Here is a 17557-nt window from a genome sequence, read left to right as displayed (position 1 = left end):
TTGGTGGCTACCTTAGAAATAAACGGTAGAGTTTTTAACAATGGTACACTATTCTTATGAATATTAAAGTATGGAGGATTAACAATGAATGCATGTAGCTCTGAAACTCTTCCAGATAAAGTAATAACTAAATGATTAATAGAAAGGGTATTTTCAAAGCATAAACTTCTACAGGCTGTGGTAGCTGGTTCAAAGAGGGAGGGGGTCAATTGTTTTCTGGGACAAACTACAAATCCCATGACTTTACAGGATTATTGGTAAGAAAATTAATTGCCAGCTGTGGTGGTGCAGCAGTTAGTGTTGTCGCCTCACAGCAAGAGGTTCTTCGGTTCAATTCTTGGCTGGAGTGTCTTCTGAGCAAAGCCTGCATGTCCTCCCTGTGTTTGAGTGAGCTTTAAAGGCATGCAGGTATGTGTGTATTTGTGTGTGTGTGTATGTGTTTGTGTGTGTGTGTGTGTGTGTGTGTGTGTGTGTGTGTGTGTGTGTGTGTGCGCGTGTGTGTGTGTGTGTGTGTGTGTGTGTGTGTGTGTGTGTGTGTCTGTGTGCCTTCTGTGAAGGTTGGGCACCGGGCTGGCAAATTGACACCATAAAAACTCCACTGCCAATTGGTAACAGACCTGTGATCCGCTGTGGCGACCCCTACCCGGGAAAAGCCAAAAGACATTGTATTGGTAGAGGGATTAATTAGGGCTGTACCTTGGAGAAAGATATTACAGACTTTTAAAAAGTTAACTGCATTGAGTTAGTCCCTCAATGAAAATTAAAAATGGCAGCAAGATGCATCTTTGTGGATGAATAACAAAGTTCTGTAGTAAATATCTAACAAAGACAGTCTATCATGACAGAAATGGAGTTATGAATGCGGAACTGTAACCAGGATGGGGGCAAAGTGGGTAGCTAACTCAATCAAAAGGTGTTAGTGGGTAAGATCAGCAGATGCCAATGGTGCAGGAGTGCAAAATCACCAATTTATGAAGCTGCTTGCCTGAGGAACTGTTCATGTTTGACAGATACCCCAGCACTATGTTTCTGCATAAATGTATATAAACCTTTTGAAATATGTAATAATGGTCATTTAGTCTTGTACATTTTTCTATCATTAGGCCTCTCGGCATAAGTATTTCAATTAACCTAGCGGGATATAAAACATTTCTGGACGTTAGTAGAACTATAGATATCACAAATTTTAGTTAAGGTGATTGGAGATCCAGCTGAGGTTTGCCAGAATTATAGAGCAGTAGGGATTTGAAGGACCTCAGACACAAGCATTTCTTTTCAAGATGGGGCCTGAGCAGGGAAGAAAAATGCATTAAAGCCAAAATGGAGCTGTGTGACTGGTTTATAGGTTCATAGTTCATAGTTAGTTACTAGGCATGTAGTCCAGGAGTCCATTAAGGAAGCTTGCCCAAATTCCTAATTCCCATAAAGCACTGTCTGGTTTAGTGACTTGCTCAAGGTCACACAGTAGTCAAATGAAGTGGAAAGATTCTAACCTTTCACCTTGGTACAAGAAGCAGCTCATTAACCAGTCAAAGCTTTAGTCCCCTGCACCATCTACCAAACTGCCTAATGCAAGTGGCTTTAGATATGTCCTATCCAGCATTGTTAAAGGACTCTGTAATAAAACGAAATTGGAGAAAAGCATAAAGGAGTTCTGTTGGTCATTTCTGGGTGACAGAATTCCTTAAATATTCCACAGAGGACAGATCAGGAAAAAAAGCTGGTGCACTTGGTGTAGGCCAGAGATAAAAAGTGACTATATCAGGTATTTCCTTAGTCACAGGAGCTTCTGGGGAATCACATATAAGGTAAGCGCTATGTCTGTCAAACAGGCAGATATCTACCACAGGAATGTGGTTTGTAGTCACAAAGCAATTTATTGACACAGAAGTTCCCTATACCCTCACTACTTCTGTATAGAGAGGACAGAAATGAGTTGTCTCCTGCTTCTGTATGTACAAAACAACAGCCATGTTGTCAAGAAGTATGGTTATATTACACTGAGCATGGAGTCCTCAACAACATGGCTACTGTTTGGTATATAAAGAAGCAGGAGGTGACTGATTATGTACCAAACAATAGTCGTGTTGTCAAGGAATACAGTTATATTACACTGAGCATGGAGTCCTAAAAGTCTAGTTATGTGAGGCCAACTGCTTAGACCTCTAGAAAATTCATTCACATACCGACCTCTGAATGTAGGCAGACACCCTGGACAATCTGCCCTTTGCAAAGCATTCACCATAGGAAAGAAACACCCATGATGACTACCATATCAGCAGTGAAAACATGGAATGGATTGTCCAGAGTTTGGTTCGTTGTGTGGAGCCACCACCTGACAACTTGCAAGCCCCAGACATCCTGATGTGCAGTATCATGGAATCCGATAAAAGGCCCACTGAACATTTAAGGTTCACTGAAAAACTCTTACTTGGCAAAGGCAGTCATGATTTCTGGCATTATACCCTATACCATTAGAAAGAAGCATGCTGTTAATGTCTGAGACATCTAGTTTTATCGAATAATGGTCCTGTCCATAATAAGACAAGCCCTGCAGGATAGCATGTCCATAGTACATCCTATAAAGTTCAGCATATAGAGATTGCAGTGTTCACTGCAATTCTCAATGACTGAAAGAAAGCCTGAGAAGACACTCTCAATCAGAAATTAAAATGGTCCATGTTGCAGTGACCAGTAGCTGGTTGACCATTCAAGGAAACAACTTCACTGCTTGCAGCTTCTGATTTGTTGCAACTTTAAATATGCATTTGGTAAATATCCTGAAGGTTACGGTGAGACCAACTGGCAAAGCCCGGAAGTGGTAATGGCCATCTCCTGCCTACATGTGTAGACACCTCCTGGACTCCATGGCAATCCTGACATGGAGGTAGTTGCCTCAGAAGTCCAAAGAGCAATTTCAGTCTCCTGATAGACACAGACTAATGGTATGTACCTTGATCATCTGAAAGGTTTCTATAGGGACAACACAAAGAAAAATCAGACTGGGTTGCTGACAAGTGTTATTAAAAAGACAGAGATGCTAAAACATGTTTAGAAGAGGAAAATAAATTAAGAACAATTTTACTACCACAAAAAAACTTCGATTTGCACTTTCACCTTTTTCAGTTACAAAGACTTTATTTAATTTCCTCTTCTAATAGTGCTTCTATGGGGATAAACTCTTCTTGGCTAGTCTAATATTAATATAATACTGAGTCTCTTGTTCTTTTTGGGGTACCATAAAGAACCATGAGTAATAATCTAATCTTTTCTGAACTGGTGAAATTGCTCATATGTTTTTTTATGATGTTTAACATTTTCATCTTCAAGAAAAATTTTGATGATTGGATGTGAAATAGGAAATTCACCCCAGGGATCATTTCTGTGGCTCTGCTCGACAGTGGCAGAGGAAATAATTTTCTTGGGTGGCAAAAGCCAGGGTACCTTTTTGGCTGGGCTTGTATAGGCCCCAGGGCCAATAGCCTAGTACCTACCTATGAACCTATGAACCTATTTATTTTCTTGCCACACTCTTTTAATGGGGTGGGATATCCAGGAAATGGAGAGAGTGGAGTTGAGGAGAGGTTTGTAAGGAAGCCATATAGCCTCTGGATATTACTGTCCTTATATACTTGTCCTAGCCAGTCATGCCTGGAGATGAAGGGGCATATGACCACTAATAACCTCAAGAGTGGGACAGTTATATAAGGTCTCCCCAGAAGGAGGACTGTTGTCCCCACTGTTGCTGATTGCTCCTGTCTCTTTGCTAATGACAATTCTGAAAGTTGCCATGGCGATATTGGTTTCTTAAAGACATTTGATTTCTCTGTTGCTGCTGGCTACATCAAAATCAGAGTTAATGTGGACTAAATTATATCCTGTAAAATGTTGCTTTATAGATCAGCAGAAAAGGTCTTTCTTTACTTTTCCACATACAACAGCTAAGCTTTAACATTTGGGCTGCAAAGAGAAGATTTATCAAAAGGAGCCTTAGCACAGAATGCCTTGAAATCCTCATCAATGTCAGTGAAGCATCGCAAGATGTGTAAGTGTACATCAATGCTAGCAAAGTTTGCCTCAGCCACAATGAGTTGTAGGCATGTCTCATGGTGAGGTTGGCTACTGATGACACAGTTGCCATCTGCTTAAGCTATCAGTCTGGCAACTCCTCCTCTGACTGGCTCAGTTGATATGCCATCTCTGACTGGATCTTTAATGTAAGTGAAATGTAAGTTTTTCCCCTGTATATAATAAACTGTGTATAAATCACTTCCCAAATCTGTCTTTGGCCCTTGATTTATTATCCAGATCAGCATGGCTCAGCAAGGTTAGTGGACTCAAGCTTGAAAGTCTCAGTACAGCAGGTCCTGTCTTTGTTAAGGCCAGAACATCTTGTTTGATCTCCACAGCACAGATGCCACAACATTTTGGTTTTCTCATGCAGACTTAACTACCAGTTTATCCATTTATTCTGTAGGAAGTACCAACCAGGAAAAAGGTTAGGGGGAAATCAGAAAACCTTCTATATAACCTTTTACGGAGAGGTCTCTGTCTCATCATTTCCAAAAATCATCTGCAAGATATTTTGTGGAGAGGTTGAAGGGTCTGTGGATCATCTACCACTCTGTCTCATCACTTGAGTAAATTCCAAAACTTAAGGTCATCACAGGAGATAGTGAGGAATATATGCTATCTTTGCCTTCAATATCTGGAGTGGGAGTTTCTGGAGAAGAGTCTACAAGCATCATCTTGCACATATCTAACAACACTGTTCAATCTCAGCCTTTAAACATGAATTGTAACAAGTGAATGGAGAGAAGCTGTAGTCATTCCTCTGCATAAGGGAGGTCCTTCCACAGACCCAAGTAATTACAGACCCATAGGTTTGACCTCATATGCAAAGCCACAGAAAGACTTCTCACATAATTAATCAATCAGGACATAGAGAACCTCCAAACACTGAACCTGTCTCAGTTTGGATTCATCAAGTGCAGGTCATGCTTACTCAACCTGGTAGAATTTTTTTGAAAAGGCAACCAATGCAATGGATAAAGGCAACATGGTACACACTACATGCATCAATCTGGTCAAAGCTTTTGACATAATTCCACAGTAGAAAAGCTAAATACACTGGGAATAAATCCTATACCATCTGCTGGATTTCCCACTGGCTCACAGACAGGATGCAGATAATCAAAATAGGGGAAGGTACCTCCACAAAGAGATCAGTCACCAGTGTAGCCACCCAGGGATTTATCTGGGACCTCTCCTGCTTGGTGTCTATGTTTATGAAGTAAAAGTCAATACATACCAAAGGGCTTTGGCTGACTACATTTGCAGATGACTGCAAGTTAGAGCAGTCATTGAATCCCCAAATGACTTAGCCATCCTGCAGGAAAATATGTCTCAAATAAACAACTGGTGCCCAAATCAATGACTGAAACTAAATGCCAGAAAAAAAAACATTATTGTATCCTTTGGGAAGTCATCTACCCCAGGGAATTACCACATTGACAATATGCCCCTAAGAGTTAACCCAGTTGTTCAGGATTTGGGAACCTATGTCGACAGTGTCCTAAATTTTGACCAACATGCGTCTATTGTTGAAAGCAAGTCCTTCTGTATTGCACAGCTTATAAACAAAGGAATTGTGTCTTGATCTATGGATGTCATTGTCCCCCATTACTCAGCCCTCATTGGACCAGTATTTGAATATAATACCTCCTTTGGCATGTATCTCTCCAGACAATTGCAACAACTGGAATGCCCACAGAGATACCTTACTAAAAGGATACAAGGCCAATTACTAATAAAATACATACTAAAAAGGGCACTGTTTTGTTATATAATGCGCAGATTACAGGTAATGACAACATTTCACTCTACAGCAAAAGGCATCGTTTTTCCAAAAGAGAAGGAAGAAAAAGAGGCAATGGGCACGTGAAAGGAAGAAATCAAAACTGAATGTGAAAGGACTGAAGAACATTTCTGTAAGAAAAAATAGGAGAGAGACAGAAGCTAGCAACATGGCTCGAGCTGTGGATGTATAAAGTCAACTGGATGAGAATTGTAAGCTTGAAAAATGTAATAAGCAATGAAAACATTGGGATTAATAAGACAAATTGTTATAAAAAACATTGCTTTTTAATGACAGGGCAGATATTACTGAATTAGAAGTTGAAGATTCTTCAGATATAGTCAGAAAATATATTCTTGAGAATGGAAATTCAGTTATGGAACTGATACTTACATTTGTGAGAAGATAATGAACATCAAATGTTTTGCTTGCCAGGAGCAAAAATAGAGGATGTGAGAAAGGTCTTAGAACACATTAATGTAAGGAAAAATGGTTCTGTTTTTATTCGTGTTGGTACAAATCATCTCATCCACAAGGTCTCTCTGACTGTTAGTAGGGAACTTACATCCCTCTTAGATGGTATATCTTGTACAGGTGTTAGGACATATTTTTCACAAATCACATATAGAAAGGAGAGTCAGGTCACTGTGAATGAAAAGATTTTTTTGGTAAAAATGTCCAGTTTTAAAAAATGGAAATGTGTAGAGCATCTGAGCCTAATTTTGGGCACATTTGTTTAGACAGGACAGTGTCACTTGTCAAGATCAGAGAAGAGAAAACAATTCTTGCAGCAAATATTTTGCAATATTTGACAAACACAAAGCAGGATTTTTGCCAAGTTAAAATTTAACAGTTTACAGCATAGATAATAACATTTGATGCAGCTCTGATGGTTAATTCTAGGAGCATGGACAGACTCATAGCAATGTCACTATACTCTCTATCCTACAGATTGCTAAGAGGTGACCTGTGTCTGGCATACATGGCATCTTCCAACCCATTTACTGATGGATTTACTGCACATCATCAAGTCAAATGGCATCAAAAATAGTCTAAGGATCCAAATCTCTTTTCTGCAACATCAACAGAATGGTTTGGAGGGACAGGTATATTTTGCAGAGGATAGCTGCTGTGAAACAGACTCCCTCTCGACAAAAAAAACAAAATTCATCACTGTTCATATTCAAGCACAACTTAGTTATGGAGGGGAAACAGAACATGTTCCCTAGTACTGCCCCATGTACTATAAATGGACAGGAGCAGCTCCTAAATGTTTTAGCCCATGCATGGGTCCCCTCAAATTATATATGGTATGATATCAGTTATTCTTATTAGGGGTTAATATATAATTATCAACCATGGGATGGGTAAGACCAATCTATAACTAAATGGAATAGGTTATTTTGAGCACAAAAAGGCAGACTGCCTAGGCTTAAAATGGCCTTCAAGGGCAGCTAACCTAGTACATACTTGTGATCCTATGAATCTACATGCTTTTTACCAATCTCAAGAATTGGCAGATCCAAGAATGATAAAATCAGAATTGGGAATAATCTTGCATGAGGGCCCAAACCCTTCAGTCCTACTGACTGAAAAGACTAGAGGTACCTGCAAATAAGACCAAAGTTGTGAGGGGACAGTACAGGCAGTGAGGATGGCAAATGTTGACATCACCATCACAGCAGTACTTGAGGCTATAGGCATATATCCCGCTACCAAAGAGTGAACAGCACTGACCAAATTGGCACTGAGAATAGCACCAGCCATCGAGCCTCTGACAGTGAAACCAACAAACCCATCAAACTAGGGCCTAACATCAAGGGATTTAGCTGTGTAGGCTGAGTCCACCAAGATCATCATTGGCACTGAAAAATTCAGCTCCTAGCTTGACTCCACAGAGCCAGCTTCTGAGTTTGAAGCAAGAGGACTCAGCAATGTCAACAACATCATTGTCAATGTCATTGACATTGATGGCACAGTCTACATCAAAGGACTCAAACCTGAAGTCTACAATTCCCACACAGAGACTGCAGCCAATGTTGACAAATCTGCCAATGTCAACATTGCTGCTTAGTGACTTCACTCTGGCCTCCTTAGGACCACTGTTGGCATGGAAGTAAGTGAGGAAAACTGGGTTGTTTTAACAGAAATAGCAGATACTGAATAAGTGCATATTCATTCTGATAGAGGAAAAGGGGCAACATACTTTCTTTGCTGGACTCTCAAAAGTGCCCCTATAAAAATTTTAAAGCATTTTCTAGTAGAGTAATAGAAATGTATTTAAAAACCTTGGTGAAGATTCTCTTGAATCCAATGAACTGATACAAATAAGTTAAACTATTAGTTCCAACTAGCAAATCTAAAGATTTTCAATCAAAATTTTAGAAGATAACAAACAGAGCAGAAGTCTACATTCTAGTTTTTTTTTTGTTTGTTTTTGTTTTTATGTTGGGAGAATGGAGAAGATTTCCTAGCCATGTCAGTCTTCTATTTCTTGTTTTTTTGTGTTAGAGAATCATCCTGAAAAAAAAATATCTGGTTCAACGCTGGAAGTCAGGGAAATCAGCCTTGAAGCAGACCTGAAAGTTGATTTTCCAATGGAGCAATGTTTTTAAAGATTCATCAGTAATCTTATAAAGTCAATGTAACAACAAAAGCCCTCATCCTAATAAATGTTTGATCAAGGAAAATGTCACATGGCCAGTCACTGAAGATATAATTAGATGAATTATAGTATACTTTTGGAAACAAAAAAATGTTGTCTGGCCACTGATCTACAATTTTCTCCTTATAGAGTAATAACTACCATATTGCTTATCCCTTTGGATTCGTGTTCTAGTCATAGACTGACATTGGTCCAGTAAAGGTATCATCTTAGGTTTTTGTTGTTTTAATTTGCTTTTTTGAAGAAGATTAAAATACTCTCTCATAAAGGATTTATAGTCAAAGGAGAGATAAACCAAAACAGAGGCCAAAAATCGATAAAGTAATGAGGGATACAAGCTAACGAAAACACCATGACGCAATTGGCTTGGCAAATGCTGAAATCTCAAGTCTGAGCACAGATTCGTATGATAACAATGTAGATCCTGGTGAAGGGATTATTAAGGTATCATCTTCTGCCTATACCAAAATCAGTGCGGAGAACTTTTATACTTTAGAAAATAACTGCATGTTCCTGGGTATGGGTACCATTTAAGAAGCAGGAACTGACTCAGAAACAATTAAAGATTTTTGTTTCTTCAGTTCTTTCAGTCTCCACTGATGACACACCTCTGAAATGTTTAACAATTTTATCATTTTCTCCCTATATTTCCATAACCCTATTATTGATTTCCAAGAAGAGAGAGTTAACAAAATTAAAAACTAGCTATAAACACAGGAATTTGTGATAAAAGACTGGCAAAACTCTACCATTTCTTCTTCATGAAGATCTCTGAAGAATCATCATAAACAGTAAATGAGCACATTTTACTGCATGGCTACAATTCTTATGATACTAATATGAGATGTGAAATACATGAAGCTCTGAGAATAAGTGGGAGAGAAAACCTAGCAATGATGTCTATAGGCTAGAGCTTCATACTCAGACAAAGGTTCTATGGAATCCATATACACTTCACTTCTAACCTGAGTATGTCTTGACATGTTGTAACACAAATTAGCCTCCAAGTTATAAAATAATCAAGAAAAACATTAAATGACATCAACAAAGGTCAATGGAACTATAAAACTTCACTAAAAGTGGTTTTGCCATGAGCAAGCTCTCCAGCATTCCCCATGTGGGGGGGGGGGGGTTTGCTGCCTACATTACAGAACTTAAATATGTTGCTACCAAGTCTGCATAACTTCAGTTTTAAGGGAGCTCTCCATCTTTTGCAGGAAACTAAGTATAACCCTACCTCTAAAGTATATCAAACTTTATATGCTTGACATTTTAACATGACTTCCAGTTCAATAGAAGTTTTATGCATGAGGTAACAGGTTCCCTTTACAATTTTGTATCATGCGTGCACATGCACGCACACGCACACACACACACACACACACACACACACACACACACACACACACACACACACACACGCACTCTCTGACATGTGCATTTCTTTCATAATTTCTAAATCTCCAGTGGTGCAAAGTAAGTGTATGCTGCATTAATAGAACATGTATTATCTTAACAAAGGTATCAGTTTTTGCTCATACTTCAGAATTTATTTATCATCCTGGCATACAATGCTGGGAATGGAAAATTCTTCCATTAGTTTACTTGGAGCAAGTTAAGTTTATATAGGAATGATAGAGTTTTACTATGTGAGTCAGTATATCTACTCTACACCTATGGACATGTTTCATTCATGGTTTTAAAGATTTAGGAAATCCTTTGAGATGAGAAACGTTTGCCTTTGTAGCAACCTAATTTTTAATCTTATAGGAGTCAGGTACACTGGCAAGGAAAATAGTTATAGGCATTCTAAGAATAAATCATTATGGATAACTGCATGAAGAAAATAGACTAAGAATATGTATATATTGTGTAATATATACAGACCTTATTTTTTGGTGTGCATTACATTTGCAAAATTTATCACAAGATCTCCAGTTTATTGTTTATTTATATGTATACAAGGCAGTTGGTAAAATGGCATATATAAATTATATTCCTGCAGCATATAACTTCATACCATTAAGTCTAATTTGTGAACTAAACTATCTTAGAATTTAAAAGGGGCAAGTAGTCCAGTTTGCCTGAACAATGGCATCACTGACAGATCTTAACCTTATTGGGACTAATTAGCTCCTAATCATTCACATCATTATTTAACTGCTAATGTTTTGTTTGTTTGTTTGTTTGTTTGTTTGTTTGTTTGTTTGTTTAATGCATTATATTCTTTCAGCTTTTCCCAGTTAGGGGTTGCCACAGCAGATCACCTGTCCGCTCATGACTGGCAGTGGAGTTTTACGGTGTCGAGTTGCCAGCCAGGCACCCAACCTTCCACAGAAGGCACACACATGCACGCACTCACGCCTAGGGCCAATTTAGAGTATTAAGAATACTGGAGAGTTTTACCAATTTAGAGTGTTCAATCAACCTACAGCATGTCAATTATGTATTTTATGTACTTAATAGACAATGTGAATTATAAACAATTATGTTGAATCTAAAGATGTTGTCAATGTCCTGTACCATTCTCTAGCTAAGGCACTTTTACTAATTACTTAAATGTGTATTCTTAAAAATATATGTGCATTTTCTGCTTTGTGCTTTATTTTAGGCTCAAACAAAAAGCCCCAAGCTCACTCCACAGACAGGCATTGGTCTTAACACAGTTAAACATAAAGTACAGAAATCAATGCAGGCTAAGACTCATCCCATAACAAATTCAAATGATCTGGAGTCTGTTGCATTCAGGTAAATGAACACATTGACAAATGTGATGATATGAGATAGTGCCAGCTGTGCCATGGGGAGTAGGGTAGTGCATGTGCAACATATGCCAGCATAGCTAACTGGAGTTTTGTAAATAATTATATGTCATTTGAATATCAAACTGATTTGTACAGATGCTTCTGTTAAACTGTATTTGTAAAGTTGCTTGGTTAAAAAAAAATGTATCAACAGTTGGAACTGATGAAATGTATATATTATTTATTTATTTTTATTTAACATTTGTTGACTGGGAAAGTCCAACTAGGACAGAGCCTATTTTCAGAGGAGGCCCAGGGAGAAACACTCCAGATTTTAACAAAGGATATTGGAAGGGAAGGGGTTAAACTCAGCCAACCTTAAGAAAAATAGTCTGAAATTAAATGACTTGGTTTAGGCCATATAGATTTTATCTCACAGGTCTGAATGCAGTCAGAGAATAGCTTGTTAGTTTATGCAGGAAGGGTGGAAGTGCTGTAATTATTTTACAGTTTCCAGATGGTTCATAGGTTCATAGGTCAGTACTAGGCAAACTGCCCTTGCGAGCCATTTTAAGCCAAGCCAGTTATCCCCTGTGAGATTCAAACCCTGTACTTTGTGTTTGTAAGGCAAACACCTTAACCATTAGGCCACCCTCCCAACCCTGGTGTAATAAACCTTAGCTAAAGTTCTATGTGTGTATAGTAGCACATCAGTGCCTGATCATGGCTCAGTTTCTAGTAAGGGGGTAGTGTGGGAACCACAGAGTCAGGTGACCAGATGTAATGTCATTCTGTAGCCAGCACTGAAATTGTATATGAATACTAGTAAGAGAAGTGAGGTGTTCACGGGATCTGACAAGACATTCATCCACCTTCATCCTGCCTTGCTTTATAAGTAACTAAGGAACAGTAATTATTCAGTTAATTAAAAAATATATAGTGAGATTTGCTAAATGTTGTTTTTTCTGTATCTGTCTGAATCTTTCCATCGGTGTTGTTTTTTATACTTCGTGTGATTGAAACTCTGCCGTTTATTGTAAATAGATTTCCAGTATTTTCATGTTTTTTTTTATTTATTATTAAATATATCTAAACCTTTGCTCTGACAACTGGTATATGTTAATGCTCACAATACATGTGAGCCAGGGTTCTAATCTAGCACAATCAAAATTGTAGGGGTTGGTGTTAGCATAATGATTCAGGTCTTTACCTCACAGATTCAAGGTATAGGGTTTGATTCTGATATCTGATTATTGGCTAGGCTTGTAATAGTCTGTAGATTGATAGCCTAATATTTACCTATGAACTTTTCATTGTGGCTGGTCTTTCAGAAATATTTAACCTTTGAGAGTACTTACACTTATTTAGTGGCAGTGTGGCTCCACGTTCCTGAAAGTCTTGCTGCTTGATTAAACACTATCATTTGTATAAGTATTAATTTTGATAAGTGTAATTGGGTACCCTGGTAAGGGCCTTAAAGTAGCTGGCCTTGGATGTTCTGGTATCAGCAGATCTATCTTATAGTCTGGGTGGAGATGACACAGCAGGTAAGCTCTGCCAGCCTTTCCCAGGTGTGTGTGTGTGTGTGTGTGTGTGTGTGTGTGTGTGTGTGTGTGTGTGTGTGTGTGTGTGTGTGTGTGTGTGTGTGTGTGTGTGTGTGTGTGTGTGTGTGTGTGTGTGTGTGTGTGTGTGTGTGTGTGTGTGTGTGTGTGTGTGTGTGTGTGTGTGTGTGTGTGTGTGTGTGTGTGTGTGTGTGTGTGTGTGTGTGTGTGTGTGTGTGTGTGTGTGTGTGTGTGTGTGTGAATATCAAATCTCAAAGAGAGTGAGTGTATAACAGCTGATTTCACAGAGAGGGTGGTGGAGGACTTGGCTTAGAACACCCAGCTAAGGACTCAGCTCTATATTGGTCAACGGAGAGTCTTATCTGGGGCCTGGAGAGAAAGCCCAGCCCTGAAACTGGAGTGTGCATTCCATGTATGCTGTTAAGGGAAATTGTACTTGATGCAGAGAGCTGCATCGGAAAATTCTGTTTGTCTATTTTTCTCACAGTAAATGTCTCCCACCAGTGTCAGTGGTGAGGATTGAGGGCCCTTGATCACTGGCCCAGAGGAGGGAAGTTATAGTATAATAAAGCATTTAAAGCTATCTTTTAAACAAATGCACCTAGACTCAGTGTAACTTTACTAAACAATGGGTAAGTACAGCTATATTAAGGGTTGTAACCCCATAATGAAGAGTGCAGACCTATAAAATGACAAAATCTACACTATGCATGTTTGTAATTGTGCCTGAATTTGTCTCCACACTCTGCCTTCTCCCCTAAAAGATCTGCATATGTGACGATGCTTCACAGCTGTCTTACTTTTATTAACCATCACAATTCCCTCAAAGAACTTTCTACCTCAGAAATAAAAGGAAAAGACAGGATTTCAATGCTGCGACATTTCTGAAGGGTGTTTTTGAGTGTCTATGTTTCTAATCACCACCTAGTCAAAAGAATACCGATAATAGTAAAATTGTGCATAAAATGCATAAGTAATATTACACTTTCATCACCAGAAGCAATACAGCAAGTGACCAAGTAATATCTGTTTTCCACACTTATTTTACTGAGTATCAATAATTTCTTTGCATATTTACACTTTTAATAAAATAGCATTTCCCCTTAGGATTGTTGAAAAAACATTTCAATGCACATAAAATATGCAATCAGAACACTACATGGCACAATAACAGAGGATATACTCTTATTTATTTCAAGAAGGAACAGTTTCAGAAAGAATTGCCACATAGAATTCCACAGAGTACAGACTACACATAAACATAAATGAGCTGACAACTGAAAGAGTATAGAATGCAAACAAGGTAGTACAGATTTTTCGAAAGGTGAAGTCTGATCATAATCAAGCTATTAAAATCAAACAGAAAACAGAATCAGCAATGGAATCTAATAATCATCAGAAATATAAATGCAATATTAATAAAAAAACTCTACAACACTTAAACCTCAAATAATGTTGTATAGTAACTTCTAGTAAAACCAAAAACATAAACCATAAAATAGATGTAAAAATGTATTTTGTAAAGGGCTGTAAAATGTATTACATTACAGCAAAGGACAATGTCATATTATCACTTCCTAGAAAATGTTTAGCAATACCAAACACATTTATGTAACTTGTTATTTCTATTTATGACTGCCTAATCTATGAAATAATAAAAAAGGACAAGAACCTATTGCAGACTAAAGCCATTATTCATACTTGCTTGTGCAAATGTGATAGGGGTATTGCTGAAGCTTATGAATGAGTGTAGCAAAAGCGAGATTCACAGAGGCCTTTTAGTCTAATGTGCAAGGCCTGAAAAATGATAAGATGCAAATGGGACATGTTGTAAAGCATAATATGCTACAAAGGCACTTTTCCAATTAATAGTCTGACATCCCTGTGGTATGTACATTCATTTTTAAATGAGGTGCTTCATCTTGATATTGGAGTTGCAATCTGCAAACTATTTTTAACAAGTATGCACAAGCACTTCCCTGGCACACAAATTATTTCACCCCTTCACTAACTTTTCCTAGTATGCAGAAGCACTAAAATTAAACATTCTCCCACACATCCCATTCAATAGCATGCCTTAGTATGCACAATAACCAAAATGAAACATTCAACCAAACAACCCCTCCAGAAATTTGTCCTAGTATGCACAAATACCAAAATGAAACCCAAGTGACCCTTTCATTAATTTGACCAGGTATGCACAAGCACTAAAATGAAATATTTCCCCAAGTGACCCCTTAAGTAAAATGCCTAGGTATACACAATCACCAAAATGAAACATTGCCCTAAGTGACTCCTTAAGGAGTATGTCCAGGTATGTACAAGTACCAAAATGAAATATTCACCCAAGTGACCCCTTCAGTAATATGTCCTAGTATGTACAAGCACCAAAATGAAACATTCATCCAAGCAACCCCTTCAGTAATATGACCAGGTATGCACAAGCACTGAAATGAAACATGTCCTCAAGTGAACCCTTCAGTAATATATCCAGGTATGCACAAGCATCAAAATTAAACATTTACCCAAATGATCCCTCCAGTAAAATGTCCAGGTATGCAGAAGCACCAATTAACCACTCCTTGCATCTCCATATTCTGCCTGAAAACTGCTGCTTTCTGGCATAAATTCAGGATTATTTGCATACTTTTATGCAAATTAGTTCATTATAAATTCAGGTCTATGAATCGGACTCATATGCATATGTGTAAAACCCCTTAATAGAGCGGCAGCTGTCTCCCTATAACTTATATCTTAATCATGTTACACATTTGTGATAGGGGGTCATGTTCATAAAAAGTCCTCTACGTTTCTGTAGTCTTCCTGTAAGTCCAGGATTTGGATAACCACTTAGCACCCCTCTTTGCAGATCACTGCTATGAAAATGCGAAGCCCAAGATTATACTTAGCAATAGATATCCATAAAATGGGACAAGGAGTAAAGGCCTACAAACCTGACTCTTGGAGGCATCACCTTTTACTTAACCTCCTCACTTTACATGCTAATAACACAAATTTTAACATTTCAAGGACCCTCACCTACCCTCCCCCTTGAGATTTTGGATTTTAAACTGAATCCAGCATTTCTTCTGCAGTGAAAGATTTAAAGGGATCAAAATGAAATATAGCAAATGTTTGGTTGCCAAGACATTATGAACTGTAACAGTATCAAATATTTTATGGAAATAAATCAACAGTACTGTTCAGTACACTTGTGAACATCATATCCACAGTTAAATAAATAAAAGGTTTAAAAGCAGCATAATAAAACAAAAATTGCTACATTATTATTCTCATCATAGCAGGATGCATTATTCAGATATTTAAAGTGTTTACTGGGGGTTACCTCTGATTGACCTTCATATTGTACAGTGATGTTGGATTAAGATAAAATGAATATTGATGGAAGTACTGCTAAAACAATACATCTACAGCAGTTTTCAAAAATGTATACACTTCAATACTTTGTGCCATTTTTGAAATGTGCTTCTTCTAAGTAAGTGCAAACCCAGTGATGGGTTTAATTATTGCACCACTTTCACAGAAAGGCAACAGTAAAAAGTAAATTTTAGCTACTCATTAAAATACAAGTAGTATATAAATGAAAAGGCAATTACTTATACCTTAACCGAGAAGGGGCTTGCCAGTAAAAGTTCTTCACTTCTGCGGAATATATGTTTCATGAACTATAACACAATGTTAAATGGCCTAATGCTGCCCTTCAGATAGTAAACTCTATAACCCCGGTGCCTTAGACCAGTACATGTGAATGTGTTTCTGTTTTATATTTTTTTTCTTTCTTTGCATGAGGACATCCGTTTATTATATACTTGCTTTTTTAATTAATGCTTTTTCTTAATTAATACTTTCAGTTTTGTATTCTTTTTTTTGCATGAGGACTACTGTTTATTATGTTTTTTGTTGTTGTTAATTAATGCTTTCCAGTTCATATTCTTCTTTTTGTCTTGTATGAAGACTTCTGTTTATTAATACAGTAATTTACAATGCATAGTCTGCAGTAAACATTTTATTATTACTACCATGAAGCAGCACACGAAGAAAAGAATTGCATATCTATGTAAGTATAGAAGACTATGTTTCACATTGCTCTTACCTTCTACTAATGATGTTAGTAGTGTAACGTTTGCTGCTTTTCGCCTTCCAGCTGGTAGGTTTAATCCTAATCTATCCAATTTTTCTCGCAAACAGCGCCCACCATTTTTAGACTTTGCTCTGCAAAATATACAAAGTAATAAAATATAAAATCAGATCTTATAGTTAAGGCTACATAATGTTTTAGAACATGCACAGTTAAACTGTCATTGTTTTAATACTGATATGGAGCACATCGCCAGATTATTTTGAAGCAACTAGCAATAACACAATCCTTCCTTCCAAGGCTGTCAAGTGACATCTGACTCTATGCAGTGACCCCATGAACAATTGATGGCACCCAAGAGTTTACTATGTATGCACAGAATAGATGTACATTGCCAAGGCTTTCTTCCATACTTAACACACATGCACACACACATACATCTATGGACAAATTATAGTCACCAATCTACCTACCACATATCTTTAGGGTGTGGGAGGAAGTTAGAATACCCAAAGAAATCACACATGAATACAGGGATAGCATGAATATTTTACACATATATAAATATATATATATATATATATATATATATATATATATATATATATATATATATATGTATATATATAT

The 17557-nt window shown here is 37.6% G+C and overlaps 1 protein-coding gene across 2 annotated transcripts in view; it reads right to left on the bottom strand.

Moving 5' to 3' along the window:
• Window positions 1-17557, bottom strand: part of TFAP2D (transcription factor AP-2 delta) — a 129461-nt gene that overhangs the window by 63306 nt on the left and 48598 nt on the right. For both annotated transcript variants that reach the window (XM_044062669.1, XM_044062668.1), the window contains one exon: window positions 16943-17061. In XM_044062669.1, coding sequence (XP_043918604.1) covers window positions 16943-17061 — 119 coding nt within the window. The remainder of the gene's footprint in view (window positions 1-16942; window positions 17062-17557) is intronic.

This window comes from Protopterus annectens, chromosome 2.part1, assembly GCF_019279795.1.
Source record: "Protopterus annectens isolate FY-2018-M chromosome 2.part1, PAN1.0, whole genome shotgun sequence".
Classification (NCBI taxonomy): Eukaryota; Metazoa; Chordata; order Ceratodontiformes; family Protopteridae; genus Protopterus; species Protopterus annectens.
The sequence above is the reverse complement of the archived record's forward strand: the minus strand, read 5'-3'. Positions and strand labels throughout refer to the sequence as shown.